This window comes from Lissotriton vulgaris, chromosome 2_1 (assembly GCF_964263255.1).
Source record: "Lissotriton vulgaris chromosome 2_1, aLisVul1.2, whole genome shotgun sequence".
Classification (NCBI taxonomy): Eukaryota; Metazoa; Chordata; class Amphibia; order Caudata; family Salamandridae; genus Lissotriton; species Lissotriton vulgaris.
In genome coordinates, this window is record NC_141687.1 from 1,391,169,167 (window position 1) to 1,391,188,972 (window position 19,806).

Below are 19,806 nucleotides of genomic sequence, written 5' to 3' on the forward strand. Positions count from 1 at the left end.
CACTTTCAATCTCACTCAACAAGTGCAGGGGTCCACCCATTTGGATGGCCACATGTTAGACCACGTCTTTGCTAGACATGATCTTATTAATCTGCCCTTGCTTGGATCTTTTATGGATCGACCACAAAGCAGTCATTTAGGGTACTCAATGAGGGCCATGGACAAGGCCATCCTATAATTAGAATACACATGGAGTGTCACCCAGCGGCCAAACTGGATACAAAGAAATTAAACAATACTCTAATAACATTCCAACCAGCCCTGGAGTATAAATCACAATATCAATAAGCATACTGAATATTTCAATACGTAGGTCACTGAAGCATTTGATGTTACTCTCCCTAAGAAAATTGATAATTCCCACTACAGTACTGAGTGTTATTTATCTTAGCCAAACGCAAATGTAAAAAGGAGGAAAGGGCTTGAAGGCACATACATCACCACTGATAAACTGGTTTACAAGTCAAAATTGAAACTATACTAGGAGCTGTTATCGGAGGTCTGTTCCAACTATTATTAAAACAATATTCTCTCCACTCAGAATCCCGCAAAGGATTTTTATACTGTGTACAATTCTTTAGATAACTGGGATGCCTTCACTCGTAAGATTCAATCTGCTCAACAATTGTGTTTGGGCATAGCTGCCTTGTTCCACAATAAGATCTCACTGCTCTGGATATTTTTTGCCTACTATTCCAACAATTTTATGGCCAGAAACCAATCATGCACATTAGTGCTGTGATCAATTTTAACCCTTTTTCTAAGGAAATTATTTAAACAAAATTTCTCTCCATTAATCCTGGCCGCCAATTCGACCCAAAGCCTGTCAAGATCTACAGGACTAATGTCAATCTGTTGCCCCATTGATGACGTCCATTTGTAATCAATCCTTAACCACCAGTGTAGTCTTGTCTTTCTGTAAAACTGCACTTGTTGTCCCTCTTCTGAAGAAACCTACCTTGGACCCTAAGACACTTTCCATGGATCGTCCTATTTCTCTCCTCCGAGTGATGGAAAAGATTTTGAAAAGTTGGATTAAGTGTTGGCTATCCCAACACATTGAAAATAAAAACATTCTAAATACTTTCCAATCCAGCTTTATACCTACACTATGCTTAGAGACTATGTTGATCACCTCCAGCAATGATCTGTATGATCTTGGATTCTGGGAGGTGTGTTCCTCATCTTATTAGATCTCTCTTCAGTTTTCAACACAGTCTCTCATAACATCCCACTTGTCAGTCTCTGCCTAGCTGGTCTGCTCCTGGCTGGTTTAGATCCCTTTTCAGCTCCCAGTCACTGGCAGTTTTATTTGCCCCATACCATTCATCTTTTATGGTCCAGGGTTCAGAGTTACCCAAAGGTCTGCTCTCAGTTCAACCCTTTGTAATACCCATCTGGCGCCCCTAGTGGATAAAATGTCATATCTGGCTTCCAAATCTATGTTTCAACTGACAACACTCAGCTCATTCTCCATCTGGAAAATGGGTCGGATTAGGTCTTCAATGGTAATGGTTGCCTATTGGATCAGCACAAGCTCATTCCAACTCAACTCAGATAATACTGAGATCATGGTGTTCGGTAATCCTTTTGTTCATCCTCATCTTGATGGACTTATTCTGTGGGGACTTAGGAGTCATCCACCTGGTTCCTTATTATGAAAATACTATAAAGGTTTAACTACTCATCCCCTCAGCTTTCAGACAACAGTTGATGGAGTTTCTGATCATTAACAGATTGGATTACTGCAATGCCTTGTTTGTGGGACTTACTCTTTATCTGTCTCGGAGGTTACAACTTATTCAAAATGTGGCAGCCAGATTATTACTGAATATTTCTTGATATTCTAAGATCTCTGCACACCTTAAAACACTTCACTGGCTCCTCATTCAAAAGAGATCCCTATTTAGGTAAGGCACTCTATTCTGCAAAAAGGTGGTCCAATCGTCTACACAAGAAGTCCATATCCTCACTGTTGTTGAGGTATGACCTCGGAGTTTGTCCCCTTCATTTTCAGACTCTATTTCCAAGGTTTCATACAGACTGCTTCGGAGGTAGTGCCTTCTCTGTGATGTCAAGAAGTGTGGCTAACTGGTTAGAGGAGGCAGACCTGGAAGCAGAGGTCAGCCCGGGACCAGGGTTCAATTCCCGGCTCGGCGGGGTCTTGAGTCCTAAAATGTCCATGGACTCGACAATTCTCGCTCCGGTGCCTACTTGATTCTCGGGTTCACACTCTGCGACTCTGGGCAATAGCTTGCTTAATCTCCACAACGGCCCCTTGCGGCGGGATGCCTGGCTTTCACCTTGCGGATACCCTGCCGGGGTTATCTCACAGGGGAATACCAGGACGGGTTCCCTAAGCAAGCGCTTAGAAACCGCTCAGTGATTTGCGCTATATAAATTCCTGTACATTTACATTTACATTTACAACCATGACCTGGAATGCTCTTCCATCTTGTGGAACCACATTTAGTTAGGTTCCACAAAGCCTTAAAAATCCATCTATTTCAATAATACTTTTTGTCCTTTGTATTTGCATTTCAGTATTTCACCTACAGTTTGCAGTGCCAGAACACCTACAGCTATTTGTGCATATACAATTAGATCAAATCAACTGCTCAAACAAGGAATTTGTATTCATTTATTTTACTTTTTTTTTTAAAAAAGAGACAGTTGTCATCTGGCCATAAATGTTTTCCTTACCTTAAGCAAGTCAGGAGAAGCCCCATTTTTGAAGGAGAATTATGTTACTTACCTTGTAAGCATCTGTTCTTGGCATCTAGTGCTGTAGATTTACATGCTTTGCATATGTCCGCCATCTAGTGTTGGGCTCTGCTGATTACAATTTTTTTGTTCCAAGGAGGTTTCTTTGAGTCACAAGGCTGTGTGACTCTTCCTCTTGGTGATACTGCGCATGGTCATCAACTTCATTTCCAGATTGTTTTGCCTTAGATAGGTGAGAATGGAGTAGCAATGTATCAGTAATGTGATGTCCAGGCAGTAATATCACTTAAGTATGTAAATTACATAAACTGAAACCTTTTCAGGGTTTCTGGGGAGGAGAGATGGTGCATGTGAATCTACAGCACCACATGCCAAGAACATATGCTTACATGGCAAGTAACATAATCCATTCAAAGCATGTCTACTGTAGATACACATGCTTTGCATAGACTGTAAAGGAGTCCCTCCCTATAGGCAGTGGTTAACCTGTGAGGGTTGCAGTTGTTTGAAAGAAAGTTCTAAGAACAGCTTGGGCAATGTTGGCTTGTTGACGTTCAAAGACATCCACACAACAATATTTTGTGAATGTGAGAAGAGTGGACCATGTTGCTACTTTCCAAATATCAGCAGTAGGAATGTTCCCTAAAACGCCATAGAAGCTCCTACTTTCCTAGTGGAGTGAGCTTTAGGTTGAAGAGGTAAAAGTATTTTAGCTTTAGCATAGCAAGTTTGGATACATTTGTCTATCTTGAAATTTCAGATTTAGAAATTGCCATTCCTATGTGGGGTGTGAGGCAATAAATAATTGTCTAGACCTTCTGAATGAGAGAGCTTTTAATGTCTAAAGTATGTAAATCTCTTTCTGCAACTGAATCTGGTTGCGGAAAGAAAACTGGTAATCCTATTGATTGATTAATAGGAAATTGAGATTACATCCGAACCCGTTGGTGGAAGAAACAGTCTGGAAATGGCGTCGATAACTATGCGCAGTATCAACAAGAGGAGGAGTCACACAGCCTTGTGCCTTGAAAAAAACGTCTTGGAACAAAAATATTGGTAATCATCTGAGCCAAAACACTAGATGGCGGACTTGTGCAAAGCATGTATATCTACAGCACACATACCTCCAACAGGCAGGTTTCAGGGTTTTACTTTCTCTGCTACACAAATCCAGAGACAGGAATAAAGGTCGTTCATACACAGAAGCTTAAGAAAGGATGTATGGGGTAGGAGTTTAATGTAAAGTAGTAAAGCAGTTGGACGCTTTAGCAATATGAACTTGAACATGTCTCTAACCTGAAGCCAGTGGTTGCTACAAATGAAGGGGACAGAAAACTATCATCTCATTTTCAGTGTACTATAGCCACGTTTTCTGACTCAGAACCTCTGAGCAAGTAAAGCTGCTTGGAAAACCTGCATGCCTGATGATTTCATCTGCTGCTCAATACTCAAAACAGTCAACCACTTCGGGTAGTTAAATGTTTTGAGCACTGAGCAACAGATAATATTTCCTATACCAAATACAGGATAGCATCTCTAATGGATGCCAGGTTATTCTTGATGCCTGATTAAAGCCGAAGCTCATCTGATCTTTACAGGATGGAGCGGGTTTGAAAATGTGATGCAACTGCTAAACAGCCACTTGCTTCAAACAGGAGACTGGCTAAGGTGAGGTAGGTTCCCTAGACAGCAAAGGTAAATGTAGGTTGTCATGGCAGGTCATGCAAACAGGTGGGGGCAAGTTCAGCTTAGGAAACAGAGGGTGACACTCCATAAGAACTTTAAAAGGCTAGAGTTAAAACCTCACTAGAGGGGGGTGGCATGGTTCTGAAACTCTTGCATGAAAATGTATTAACTGCTTTAGAATAGCTAGTGTAGTTTGTTTAAAGATTCTGTACTGCAGCTTTGTGTTTTAAAGAGCAGTTATGTCAGTATTTTAAATGAATTTGATGTTGGATTTTTTTTTCCTTTGAGCACCTATGTCTTGAGTCTAGCAGAGGGAATATGTAAACATGGACAAAGATGGTCACGTTTGGGGATCAGGCCCGCAAGTGTGTACTGGTACACAGTTTGTGTTGTTGATAACGGTTTTGTGAAGCTTTAGGCTTGTGATCTGGTGCATTCCCCATCAACATTTTTTTTCCGGTATCCCAGATCCAGAGTTTCAATGAATCTAAAAACAGCAACGTTTAGATGTAGGTATCAATGGAACTTTACATAGAACAACCAAGGCAAACAGTCTATAATTAACATGATCCAAGGATAGTAATAACATCTGAACAGGTAAGTATCATTAAAAAGCAACCTACAACAGTCTACAATGGATGATTATCTGAAGATAACAATGCAATAGGCAGATTTCTATCAGAAGAGCTAAGACAGCAGCATTATATGGGAGAGGCCTACCACAGTTTCGTGAGCACTGTTGTTTGAAGAGATGAGATGTGAGGTGCTTGCGGTAGGACATCAGAGTAGGTTTTAATCTTAGATATGTTGGCAGTGAGTTGCATAGGAGTGAGGAAGCACCAGAGAAGGAGTGCGTTTGAATGAGTGTCGTTTTGAATGCAAGTAATTTGAGTATCAGGTTATTGTTTTACTTCTTGTTTCTCTGGAGCTGCCTGACTGGTTACAAACGGATGCAAGGTAGCGTGTGGAGTTAAGGTGAGCACCTTTACAAGCCAAACATCTCAACATGAACTTTATTATGGCTTTGGTGGCGTGGAATGCAACTTAATCAGGATAAGTGTATGTGGTTGATTTTTGGGGAGGAAGTCTTGCTGTGGCATGTATAACAGTTTTACATGACATGAGGGCACTTTGTGTTATGTCCACTAAAATGGCATGCCAAAGTCGAGACTAAAAATGAGGGCATGAGCTGCCGAATTTAGGAGGCAAGGGATAATAGTGGTTTCAATGTCTTTAGAGTATGCAGATTTAGGTTAGCTGACCTGGCCAGCTTGTTGATTTGGGGAATCATGCAGGGGTTCGAATCTAATGTAATCCCAATAGAGCTGTCCGTGAGACGCCCTGAGATGTAAGACGTTAATGGTGGTAATTCAGTCTGGAAGAAGGACTTCTTGAACCTCAGTTAAGAACACATTTCTTATTTTTTTTGTTGCGGGTTTGTTGTAAGGCAATTGTCCAACATCAAGACTTGAATCATCACTTGGGTGGGGTGCCAAGGCATAGACGCCATGCACGGAAGCAGCTTTTTGGTGCATATTATCCACATACCAGTCACTGGACACCTGAGGTCCTTAGCAGATTTCCCACTATGGTTCTACATATAAGTTGAGCTGGTGCCAGAATGGAATTTCAAGGGACAGCACAGGCAATTGGAATAGGTTTACATATTTTGTGCTCATATTCGACAGCTTGGAATTGGTTTGATACATGGGATTCAAACATCTAAGTACAGGACCTCTGATACCAAAGCTTTGATTGAGTATGGAGATCAAAAGTCTGCAGTTAATGGTATGAAAAGTGTTAGCAAGTTCGGGGAGGACAAGGAGGCATGTTACACCGCTATATGACTTTATTATTTATAAAGGGCAAACAAATGCCTGAGGACGTCTTGGCACTGCTCAAAAAACAGATGAAATGATAAACAGGAGGAAAAACGGGGATATTAATCCTGCCTCAAACGCCAAGTCCAAGTCCTTCCTAAAACTTCAGCAAAAAGTGGGCCATTGTTAACTCCACCAGTAACCGATTCCAGTTCCGGGCGGTGCAACACACTGGGCTCCTACCTCCCCAGGAAGCAAGTTTATAGGTGGGCACACCCAGATATCTTGCTGAGCAGGAGTGAAGATTTCTTCCTGGATGGAAAACATCTTACTCTATCTTTCATATAAGAAGGTCCTAGGCCATGGAGAGCTTTATAGGCTGTGCAAAGGCCTTTAAAAGCAATCAGGTTTTTTTTACCGGGAGCCAATGCAATATTTTTATGGCTTGGAAGGCTGATCCGTATCTAGGGACCTTCGTCAGCATACGAGCCACTGCGGTTTGTAGGACGTGAAGTTTATTCAATGATTTCCTTGGTAGATTCTGGTATAGACCGTTACAATAGTCTATTCCAGATGATACTAGAGCAATAATACCAGTCTTTAACAAATCGGCAAGAAGGAACTGAGGGCTTTTCTTGACTGAACGCAGGGCGAAGAAGGAGGCAGAGGGGACTATTCACTTGTGCTTTGTAAGTTAATCTGTTGTCTAGCAAGACACCCAGATTTTTTACCTTCTGGGTTGGTGAAGGTAAAGTGCTGAGTTCCTCAGGTAACCAGTCCTGTGTCCAGAATGCTGGGTTATTGTCAAACAAAATAACTTTGGTCTTTGATAAATTACGTTTTAGGCCATTTTGATCCATCTACTGGCCTACAGCACTCATACGGCTACAGAAGGTCTTATCTACATCTGTGCTGTTATCCAGTAGGGAGACTGCTATTTGAGTGTCGTCAGCAGAGGAAACTATGGGCATCCCAAAGGATTCGATTAATGCTGCTAAGGAGGGGGTGGGGGGGGGGGGGGGGGGGGGGGGAGGGTTACGAACAAATTGAGACCTGAGGAACTCCACGTGGCAGTGTGAAGGATTCCATGTGAAGCCCTTATAGTAGACTGATTTAATCCAGCGAGTTAGAAATTCTCAAAATATTTATGGCAGCACCTTGGATCCCCAGTGTCTGTATCAGAGAGATAAGAAGGTCACAGTTGTCGGTGTCAAATACCACAGATAGACCTAACAGGATATGGGAAGCATATCCCCCCACCTCCCCTTATCCACTGCGGAGCTGATCTCTTCTGTTGCAACCCTAAGCGTGACTCCATGCTGAAGCCTTTTCTAAAACCACATTGTTTGTCATCTAAAAGGCTGTTAAATTCCACAAATACAGAAAACTTTGAACTCATTATTCTATCATCCAATTTTGCTGGGAAAGAGAGTCTTGAAATAGGGCGATAGTTGTTAAGATCCTGCTCACCCAGAGAGAAGTTCAACAGTGGGAGCAAGGAAGCGGCCTTCCACTGTTTTGGAAATAGACCCGAACTAAACATGGTGTTGCATATGCTTGTCAGATGTGGCACTACTACGTCTGAAACTAAATGAAAGATGCAGGGTGGACAGGGGTCCAATGGTGATCCTGACTTTAAATTGAAGATATTCTGCAAGACTTGATCCACTATTTCTGGAACAAACTCCTTGAAGGTAGCCTAATCAGGAGGCCCAGCCATGATTACATTGTTATTCCTGCCTACAACTTACTGCTAGAGAATTTATTAAAGATGGATTCCACTTTCTGTTGAAAAAATACATGCCAGAGCATCACAGAAGACCTGACTGCCCTCCATTGAATTATGGGTCGCTGGAGTTAAGAGTTTGGTTAACAGCCAAAGAGTGCTTTTGTTGAGTTTGTAACTGCTTTTATTTGTTCAGAAAAGTAAGCTGATTTTACCTTTGAGAGGATATTTTTATATTGTTAAATAGAGGATCTATATTGCTCACTCTCCAGAGTATGGTTATAGTCCTTCCTCAAGACTCTCTCGTCTACGGCAGATTTTTTCCACTGCCCTGAGTGTGTCACTAAACCATGGCACAGTAGGTTTGACTCTTCTAATGATTTTTGTTTTGGTGGAGGCTAATTTATTAAGGCCCTATTAATCCAGCCTATGAAACTGTCCACCCTTAGGACAATATCAGAGCTGTCTTCCGGCTGAGAATGCCTCAGACTAGTGCTCAGCTCTGGGGCTTGAATCCGGTGGCATGCCTGTGAGACAACCGTTTTATTTGCAAATACAATGTGAAAGCCATTACTGAATCCAGATTCATGTATTGTAAGCAGATTGGATCTGTTTATGTGATCTTGAAGTTGATAGCAAGCAAATTTAATAAGTGCATTTCATAATCAAGGAAAGTTGGAACTAGGGCCGTAGTTCGAAGGACAGTTAGGGTTGAGGTTTGGCTCCTTCAGTAAAGGAAGAGATTTGACCCAGTTTAAATAGGTCAGGGAAAACTCCATGACTTAGTGAGGTATTGATACTCTTGGACCCGGCTTCAGTGAAGAAGGGACAGTGATCTTTAATTACTTTCGGCAGAAAGAGGTTCCTGAAGTCTGAGGTTGGTTTGAGGGTTTTGACAAAGTTGTTAGATCTTCAGACAGAACTAGCTTGAACTCGTCCAAAATCAACAGTGTTTTGCAATGATCTATGTGGGTGGAGTCAATAGGGGCCAAGGTGGGCCTGACAGAGGACTTCATTGTTGTCTAGATTTATTGCAGTCGATTGTGGTGGATTTCAAGCTTGAGGAAAATAATATAGGGTCCTGCAGGGGATTTAGTGGTTGTGATAGCTGAGAATGGAAGAGATTAGACTGTACAAGTTCAGTACTTCGTCATGTTTCCTCCGTGCCTTAAGTATGGTTTGCAGGATGGCCAGTCTTGATGCCCTCCACTGGTTTTAAATTAGATGTTCATTGTTCCTTTTGTGTTAAGTTCATGAATGAATCAAAGTTGTGACAGATGTTGGTGCTTCCCTTCCACGGTTAGGAAAGCCATAGTGCTGGTAGTTTAATCATGGATGTTTGTGCAGGTGACAATCAGGTTAGTGATGTCATCATGAAAGAGTGCATGAGTTAGGGAAAGGCAGCTAGTATTAAATGGAGAGAAGAGTGATATGAGAAGTATACGCCTGGTTGCAGCGGATAAGAGGTGGGATGGCGATGATTAGATCCAAGATGCATCCTTTCAACTGAGTGGGAGCACTGAAGAGCCGATGGAGATCATGAAGTCAAGGAATGATATTAGGCATTCGAAACGTTTGCAATTTTCATTTCTGCAGTATACGTTAAAGGTACCCAGGTATATGTTGTAGGAGGATAATGTCTGATAGGAACATCACTTTAACATCACATTTAAACTGTTTTGTTTGATAATGGTAGATGTGGAGGTAGGCAGAAGCGGTTGGTGACGACCAATGTCAATCTTAAAACATTCAAAGGTGATGAAGGATACAGAGGGGAACAGTTAGAGAACATGTGCTTGCAGATGATGGAGTACGTGTGGAACTTTATAATCAGTGATGGAGCTGGAAATGCCATTTAATCAAGATTCAGAACTGCACAGAAGTTCTAAGTTACGTGAACAGTTCATTTCTTGCATGCATTTCTTTTGTTTTATATTGCTACTCATACCATCCATAAGGTGTCAGAGCACTTTTGCATCACACACGCGTTATACTAACAGTGCCTAATTTGTGTAAGAAAAAAAAAAAGTGCTGGTGACAAGGTCCCCGAGGATCTTAAGAGTACACCGATATCAGTGTTGCAGGAGATCAAACTTACAATGTGTTTTATAGGAGAATCGGGGCATCAACTTCTACGTAATAGGCTTCCACCATTTACAGGAATGTGAGAAATCCTCAACATGCACGTGCTGGGTGAAAAAGTTGTAGTAGTAAGGAAGTAAGTAACATGGAGGAGGGGGTAGGTTTTGTAAGATCTTTGGAATGACGAGCTGGCTTTTTTATTATGAAGTTGCATGCTATATGAAACAAGGGTGCATTATTTAGAACCAGCCAGCTAGAGACGAGGCAAAAGGATTGGGTGACTTGTATGGTTGAGGGATGTTCAGAATAACCTAAAGGAAGCATGTCTTGGTCAATTATTGAGAAACACGGACTCTATAACTTGAGGGCAAGCAAAGACCAGGGATCTGAGGAAAGGCTTATTTCCCTTTGTTACCTCAATCTCTTTCTAACATTTGACATAAAGGTGGTTGAATACTTTGCAGTTTGGCACGCTACCTTGATATCTGGAAACTGCCCAAGATAGGTGTCCATGGTTAGCAGAGCCTGGTCAACAAGCTTCTGGTGATAGTCTGTCCAGAGAAGGTCACTGTTCTGGAAGACAAAAAGTCAAAGGAACAAATTCATCAGAAATAGTTACTACACTCACATATGTATGAGAAAAAGGCTGGATTCCATTTCAGCTACAATAATATTAAGTAGAACAACCACCATAAATAAAACTGTACATCACAAACTGAATTGTCTCCATGTTCTTGACTAGGAAGTCTTTATATTTACAATTCTAAGATACTCATTTTATTGACCCGTGTAGGAATAGATTGTGTTCAAATTGTAGCCTACAGATAACACAAATGTATAGGTGGTACTCTTATTATATAAATTCTTTATTTCGACCAAAGGCCATAAAAGATTTCATTATAATACATCATTCATAAAATAATCTAAAATATATCCAGCCAAATGTTACATGATTTCAGTAAAAGGATCAAATGATCACAATAAAACAATTTCATTCAATAAAAAACTTTTTGAAGTATACAAGGAATGGATGTCTAATTATTTATACAGTCCAAGGGAAGTTCCATGATCACATATATCTTAATCTTTAGTACATCACAGTTTTAACCCCATTCTCTTCCCGATTAGACCCACTATAAACAAATATCTTGACAACGCAAATATAACATGTGGTAGGTCACTTGTTGTCCATACCCTCAGCGCCTATTGGTGTTTACTAAATCCCAGCAAATTACATAGTGGTCAGATCTATTTACTTCTTGCCCTGTCATAAGCCAAGTAGGCAAACAGAATAGGTGCAATATTTTCGGTGTTATTTATAGGCCCTAAAGTGCGTGTAGTGCATAGAGTACAGGAGCACCCCCCCCGCCACTCCCCCCTCCCTCCTCCCCCCACACCCCCCCACCCTGCAGTATGGCACTTGATCTGTAGTATATCTTAGCTTTAGGTACAAGAAATCTTGCTAGAAACGGTTGTACTTGATCACGGAAACCCTCGTGATTCGGGTTTGGCTTAATAAAAAGGAATTCAGTTTTTTTTTATTTCATAAGATTTTATTAGACAATTTCTTTACATATATAGAAAAGAGCAAGTGAAGGCAATACTGGTCTCGTTATAGCACCGTTAGTTGAAGTTAGCATACAATAGATATGATGGTACGCTTATACGTTGGGTACACATACACGGCCTATGACATTAGCAGTCTGTAATGTTCTTGTGTGTTGCTTTCGTGAGAGGGAAAAGAATAGTGGGAGATAAGAGGAAAAGTGGGAGATAAGAGAAAAGGAAAGGGCAGACAGGGAGATTGGTGTTTTAGTTAGCAGCCAAGAATCCTGAGCTTGCGAAGGGAGGCAGCTAGGTGAGGGTTGATGAGACGTGTGGGCTGCTTAAGGTGGTTTGTGCGAGGCCAGGTAGTTGTCTAGGGTATGCCACATCTCTCCCTTTTTGCAGCCTTTGGGTGAGTGATTTAGTGTTATGTTGTCCGCTCCCCTTAGGAAAGTGATCCAGTTGAACCAACTTTTGAAGGATGCTTTCCCTGTGTCTTTCCAGTTAGTAAGGATCGTTTTAACAGCAGCTGTCAGAAGGAGGTCAATCAAGTCCCTAACCTTCATAATCTTGGATGGCAATGAAGTGCATTCAATGTGTATTTTCAGGTTGCCTTTACAGCTTGGCGTTAAACTGTGGGGGTTATTCCAATACGATTCAAGACCTAACTCGATCAGCCATTTCCGGACAAATCTTAACCATGGAAAGGTAAGACATGTATCAATATCCAATCATTTGTGTGCACCTTCTCTATATACTAGTAATTCCGGAGTTGTCCATAGCCGTAGCCAATAGAGCAGTGGGCGTAGGGTTGCAAGGTGTCCTATTCGCTTCAGATTTAGGTCGTGGATCATTGGAACGAGTGGTGCTGATTGGGGTAATCCCAATATTCTCCTCACAAATTTGTTTTCCCAGATTTTCAGTCGTTTGATATCACTTATGCCCTATAACTCCGATTCATACAATGCTGCTGCCTGGACCGTACATTTATATATCTCAAGTGCTGGTGTCACATATTTACTTGTAGTGGAGCTATCCTTCTTGAAGATTGCCCCTGACCCTTGGGCTAACCTTAAAGCGGAGTGGCTAATTTGCTGATTCCTGGCTAGTTTTGAGTCCAATAATATGCCCAAGTAAGTAAAATTGGTGGCGTATTTTATTTTCTGATTACTCAGAACAAGGATCTTTTTGAGGCCCTATTGTGGGTTTATGGCCATGTACTTAGTTTTATTTGCATTCATTTCTAAACCCTTTTCTGTGCAATATCTATTAAAACTGTTCAGCATATTATGTAACCCCTTTACGGTCTGTGATATCAGAATGGTGTTGTACCAGCACCAAACTCCCATTTAGCTTTGGTGGATCATTTACTTGATCTTGTAGGTAATCCACAACATTGTTAATATAGAGTGGGAGCAAGTACGCAACCCTGTCTCACTCCTCTTTCTATTAGAATTGGCTTTGTGAGTTCCCCATTCATACTCCAGCGAACTCTAGCGAAGTTCCCATTTATGTAACCTTTTTAGCTGCGTGACAAAATTAGGGTGGCACCTTGTTTTTCAAGTGACTCCCATAATAGGCTTCTGGGTACGAGGTCAAAAGCTGCCCTCAGACCAACGAATGACACATGAATGTGCCCCTTCCTGTCTAACATATATTTCCAGATAAAACAGACTTGATCTGTTGTGCTCGTACAGGATCTGAATCCTGCCAGATATGGGGACAGTATACTATTAGTCTCTATCCAGTCGTTAAGCCTGTTCAGTAACTGCCTGGCATACATTTTTTGTAGTACGTCTATCAGGCTAATTGGCCTGTAATTGTCGGATTTATGTTTACTGACCTTTTTGTGGATAGGGATGATTTCAGCCCCTTTCCATGTTCCCGGTATTGGGGCACCGGCTGATATTACGTTGCTAAGAGCATTGACATATGGGACCCATACCTTTTTGTCATGTTTAAATAGGTCACCAGAGAGTCTATCTAGTCCCAGTGTTTTACCCGGTTTAATGGAGTCTATAGCGTACTCTGTTTCTTGCATTGAGAAAATGATCACTCCACTGTCTCCCTCTGTGTGAATAGGCCGTCTATCTCATCTCAGGGCTACAATGGGCCGAAAACTTGAGTACAATTCAATAAAATGGTTGGTCCAAGTCTCCGAGTCCAGATAGTGCTCTGTTCTTCGTACTTGGTCCTTACACTACAACCCCCCCCCCCCCATGCTATAATTTTCCAAAACTGTGCCTGGTTATTTGTTTTTGCTGCCTCCAGAAGATCCAGCCAGCTATTTTCCTCACAGTTCGCTCGGCAGTAGCCAATGCTTTCCGGTATGCATCCCTGGCACTCCTCACTGAATCTACACTTCCATGCTTTATTGATTCAAGAAAAGCGGACTTAGATCTTCTAGTTTCAGTTGTCTACCATGGGTTTACCTTTAGTCCTGCCCCAAGATTGGGTTTTGAATTCTTCCTATTGTTTTTGGTGAAAAGGGGCTCTAGCTTGGAGACCAGAGCAGCATGTATAGATGTTATAGGCAGATCGCTTGACTCTAGATGTGCACCCAATATTTCTGCGAAAGTATTATAGATGTTAGTCATAATTTCTATGCTACCAGTGATCTTCGGCCACCCAATAGATCTTCGGTTGTTCCCTACTAAGGGCTGCACATCATGTATACCAATAGTTAATTGGTCATCCCTTGCTAAATGGCCAATTACTTCGAAGCATAAAGGTCAGTGATCACAGTCATCCCTCATTTCTATTTTAAAGCTCACTATTCTGCTCCAGCTATGGATGCTATGCATTATATATTAGATTCTCGACTGTGTGCTAACACGCTTGGAACGTATTGAGAGAGGCAGTTTTATCCCCATTATTGAGTACCGTTCCATTACATGCCCTTAAATGGTATTCTAAAGCTAACTGTAATATCTGTAGAGCTACGTTAGTGCAAGGTTTGGAAGGCCCAACCACTAGTGGAGACAGGCCTAGGTCCATATCTTCTTCTTCTGTGGCACTTTCTAATCTAATTAGTGGCTCGTAGGCACAATTAAAATCCCCACATACAATTACAGAGTCACTAGGGTCTACGGAATCCAAGGAATTGCTTAGTGTGTTGATAATCTCTGAATTTAACGTTTGCCTTGTTGGTCTATTATAGATGTTAAACAAGTACTGTTTTTCGTTATTATCTTTTAAATATATCGCCAAACAGGTCTGGGGAATCTATACTAAGGTTTGTGGATAACGTCCCCAATGTAATTTTAATCCATATTACTAGGCCCCGATGGTCTCCCTCTCTGCTTGGGAATTGCATTCTTATAAAATGTTTTATAACCCGACGTATGTGGAGGTATCAACAGCCATGTCTCTTGGAAGAGACAGATATCAAATCTGTTTATGTAGCTATGCCAATCAGGATTTTCAAGCTTCTGTTTTAGGTCCGCTAAGTTCCAGGATACTATAGCCATACTTTCTTAACCTATCGCAATAGTTTTAATTGTTTGGGTATTAGAATCTATGGTCGAATACACACCCTCCCATCTTGGAGTCCCCTCCAGCTTATTTAAGTTGTTTAGATCACTAACAACACTCCTTGTCTCTATAGCTGTTTAAAAGCCACTAGTATGTGATTTGGGCACTGTTCATAGGAGTTCTTTATTCAGTCTGGTATCACTCTGAGTTAGTGAAGGGGCTGAGATCTAATGCATCAGTGAGTTTCCTCCAAGAGTCAATAATTTCTATCTAGGCTGGAACTACTATGTCCTCTATCTTGAACTAGTAGTGGCTGGGCAGACCTGTGGGGGACAGAGTGTCTAAATTGGATGGACAAGGAGTGTGGAGAGCAGGTGCAGAATTCTAGAGTGAGCAAGTTGTCTACCAATTCTGGCCCTGTTAGTGTCAACTCTATACAGTCTACTGTTTGCTCTAATAATGTACACCTGTGCACCCCGATTATATCCTCTTGGATCATCGAGCAACAAGTCCTGACGTGGCAAATCAAATGGATTGCTTTGTTAATCAAGGAGTCTTCCCCCTCTAGTCCCTGCCTTGCGCTTGGTTTTGGAACATTTGCTAAAACGAATGTATTTGCTGGCGACAGTCGAGTGCAGTGTGTATATACTGGATAGTTCTTACTATGCTGAGGGGGGTAACAGATTTTGAGACAGATTGTGGATCCTCTGATGATTAGATGTATCCGGTGCACCTGCTCGTGTAGAATAGTGATTAACAGAATTCCCATTTAGATCAGAGGGTTTTTGATTGGAATGAGCAGCAGTTGCTGGGATTATTTGATGTTGCAGGCGACGCCAAATTGTCCCCTGGGTGGGGTTTACTTTATATGACTGAAGGTGGTTACTCGTGCCTTGTGATACCGCTTGCAATTGCCCTGCTATAACACATGACTCTTGTAACCAGAGGTGTGGAAGACAAACTATGTTGGAGTATTGTTATAACTAGTGTGGTGAGTCCCTCAATCATCGTTCTCAAAGACCCTACTTCAGCCCTCAGATCCTCAAAAATCTGGTGTGTGCTTGGCGTAGCTAGTTTGACATTAGGAGCGACAGTTGCGAGCTCCATCTATTTGGGGCAATGCTGGTGTTGATTTTCCCCTACTTTATCAAATAGGGCCAGTAGGGGAGTAAACTTATTCGGACAAATGTTAGGCTCCAGCTGTAGTGATGTTCTTTGTGAAGTTTTAAGTGGACTGTAATTGTTCTCTAACATTTTGCCTTGGGGAGGCCATTTCAGAGGGATCAACTTGTCCAACAATAGGGGTCGCTGGGGTATGGGGTAAAATTACTGGGGCTATAATTGGCATTATACTTTGTTTTGTAGTACTTGCTTTGCCGTTTTTACTGAATTATGTGGTAATAATTTTAGTGCCCTTAGGTGCAGTGCCGTTCGCCTTTGCTAACATGGATTCAACCTCTTCAATTAAGTCATCAATCGCTTCCAGTGTGCAATTATCTGCTGCAGATGTGACAGATTTACTAGTCTTAGCTATCTTTTTCCTACCAGCTGCTGTCTCAATTGTCTTTCTTTTCCCCATTTTACTAGACTAGCAGAAGCAGCTCAAAATGTCTGTTAGAATGTTTCCTAGGGTTTGAAAAGAGCAGTCAGCCTTTTGCAACCTCTACAGCAGCGTTTATTCTATTACTTTAGAACGAGAAAGTTATGTAAACGTGTGCACTGTTTTTACAGTAGTATTCATAATGCAGCTCATAGTTACTTATATTCATGCATTTAGTTGTCTTACATGTGCAACGTGAATCTAATGCTGAATGTATGTACTTATAAGTGTCATATTTGTAGGTTATGTGCACAAATATAAATGTGCACCATTGAATTGTATGCTTAAATTGTCCTAAGTAGGCCTGTATTTCTTTCTGCATAAAAACCCGTTTTCCATTTGGCTTGCATATCTTTTTATATGCAAGTTAGGTTCATATGGTTTGTTAGTTTAACCCCTTCGATGCTCATGACGAGCTCAGCTCGTCATGAGGTACACCTCTCGTGTGCTCATGACTAGCTGAGCTAGTCATGACCACACCCGTTTTTATTATGGCCCAGCACAGCAGATGGATAACAGCAGCAGCGATGGTGTGAAGAATAGATGCAACTCCATACTAGCAATAGAGAACCTGAGAAGATACCTTGACAAAGAACATGGAGACTCAGAGCGTTAAATTGTAGTAATGTATCGAGGTGTTGCAGGTGCCCAAGGACCGGCCTGGGAGAATCTACTAATGTTGCAGCTAGCAAAGTGAGAATGGAAAGGACAATGGAGCCACTGATGGTGTGACTAAGGGGTGTTGCCCAACAGATTTGTGTGGTATTAACTGGTGTTCTCACAGGTTGATGTTGGCCACTTTTCCTTTGCACTTTGAGAGGTACAGATCTCTATGCTTACCCCTTTGATTCTTTGTGGAGTGTGGCTTAGGCTAACACTTATTTCCCTAATCGAAGACTCTTGACGGAGCTTCTAAAATGGGGACACCGTCCCACAACTTCCCAACATTTTTTTTTTGCATTTCCCCAACTTTTTGAGATTTCTCTAGATGAATGATTTCAGACTTTACATTAGATATTCGTTTAAGAGAGAGGATCAAAGGGACTTCTCTGTGCATCAGATTTTGCTGTTAATTCTTTGTATTGACGCAACTAAACTTCTTGCTTGCCTCATACTGAAGCGTCTGAACTTCTTTAGGATGATTGGTTATTCAGTTGTTATTCTATCTTTACAGTAGCATGGTATTGAGATTCATTTACATTAACTTAACTGGTAATGTGTAATAAACTTCTTGACTTTATTTACTGATTCCTGGTCCTTTTTGAGTAGCCAAAGGGGTTACACTATTAATGTGAAATGTTTGACAAAGTGCTTACTCTCTTCACCTCTCAGTCATCAAAGAAAGATCCGTCAAAATACCAATGGCAAGAAGTTGGCCCAGGGCTGGATCAATAACTGCCCTCCTGTGCTCTATCTTACCCATCTGATTTTGGGCCCAAAGAATATAATTTTGAGAGTGGACTGCATTTTACATTTATATTTATTTCTTGTTATTTCTGCTTGAAAAGCAGGGGACGCTGTGTGATAAAGCTGATGTATAAAACCTTCACGAAGATCCCATTATGTGCAAGGAGCCAATAGTGTCCCCAGAATTTGGCTTATATGTGATCAAATTTACTCTAGCTACAGTGTTTTGACTGCTGGATAAACCATGCAGCAATAACCAAGCCATGAAAGACTGAATGCATTCACAAGCTTGATCCTTTAATACAAATTAAACGAAAAATGGACCTGGTACAACGTGGGCAGATTGAAGAAGGTTTTCCTAAAATCGGAAACTGGGGGGATAGAGGGTAAATAAAGATCTTAATCAGTCAAGACTCCCAAATGCCTCACAATTTTCGTGAGATAGGGGCATGGTCTTATTGTGAGGATTACCATTTACTTGAGATCTTTGTGAGTTTCCGATTTAGGAGGATGTAATTTCCAATAGACAAACAGCGTAGCAAGTGAGCCCTTAAATTATGTATGCGAGACAACAGTGAGAGACTAAATTGAAGTTTAACAGGCCTGATTTAGATCTTGGTGGATGGTTTACTCCATCACAACAGAGACGGATATCCTGTCTGGCAAAATATAAATCCCATAGGATATAAAGGGATTTATATTTTGGTGGACGGGATATCCTTCACTGTTGTGACAGAGTAACTCGTCCACCAAGATCTTAATCAGGCCTTAAGTTATGAAAGGTTGGTATTGAGGCGATAATGATCAACACTCCATGCTAGTGGATAAAACAACTGAAGAAAGAATCAATAAGAGTCCGATAAAGTATTTAAGGGGAAATAAGATGGATCAAGGTAAACGTCATTAACAATGTTAAAAACGCGAGGTTTTTGTACGCCCTTCAGAATAAATACTTCTCGCTTCCCCGCCAGGTTTTTCATGATATAAAAGCAGAGTTGAGGTCCTTGCTGTGGCTAGGGAAACAGTGCAGAGTGGCACTGGGAACTCGGCAGCGGAACCAGTATAGTGGTGGAATTTCACTGCCAAACATCGAAGCCTATGACTGGGCGGAACATCTCGCCCCCATCAATGAATGGTTGCATGCCCCAGCAATGCATCCCACCTACGGCCTAGAGAGGAGTACCATGGCGCGTCGCACCTGCCTCTACTGTATTTATGGAGGCAAGGGGAGGGGCCAACTGCTTTCGGACACCAGGGTTACGCTGGGGATTTGGGAAAGGGCGACTAGGGCGATAGGCTGGAAGCGCACACCGACGAAACAGACCCCAATATGGCACTGTATCTGGCTGAAGGAGCTACACAAGCTGCGTGGGTTCCAGAGGTAGGACGATATTGATGTCTCCCTGTTGGGGGACTTGGTGGGTGAAGAGGGGGGAACTAAAGTCCTTCCAAGCTTTGAGAGCGGAATTTGGGCTGCACCACACACACTACTATAGATACGTGCAGCTGCGACAAGCTTGGCGGGCGGAGGAGATGCTGACGGGGTCCTTGCCAGAGTATGCACCACTAGAGGGGCGATTGCTACAGGAACATATTCAGTGCAAGACAGTCTCCCTGACCTACAAAACATTGATCAAGAATACACCGGACGGGTTAGTGAATCCTGGGAGCAGGATGTTAGGGAAATGGATACAGTGGATTGGGACACGGCCCTGATGCACCCGAGGGAAGTGGCCATCAAG

At 41.8% G+C, this 19,806-nt stretch overlaps 1 protein-coding gene across 23 annotated transcripts in view; it reads right to left on the reverse strand.

Annotated features, from left to right (window-relative positions):
- BIN1 (bridging integrator 1) overlaps positions 1-19,806 on the reverse strand; it is a 556,732-nt gene that overhangs the window by 297,278 nt on the left and 239,648 nt on the right. For all 23 annotated transcript variants that reach the window (XM_086957148.1, XM_086957143.1, XM_086957146.1 and 20 more), the window contains exon 5: positions 10,516-10,611. In XM_086957148.1, coding sequence (XP_086813274.1) covers positions 10,516-10,611 — 96 coding nt within the window. The remainder of the gene's footprint in view (positions 1-10,515; positions 10,612-19,806) is intronic.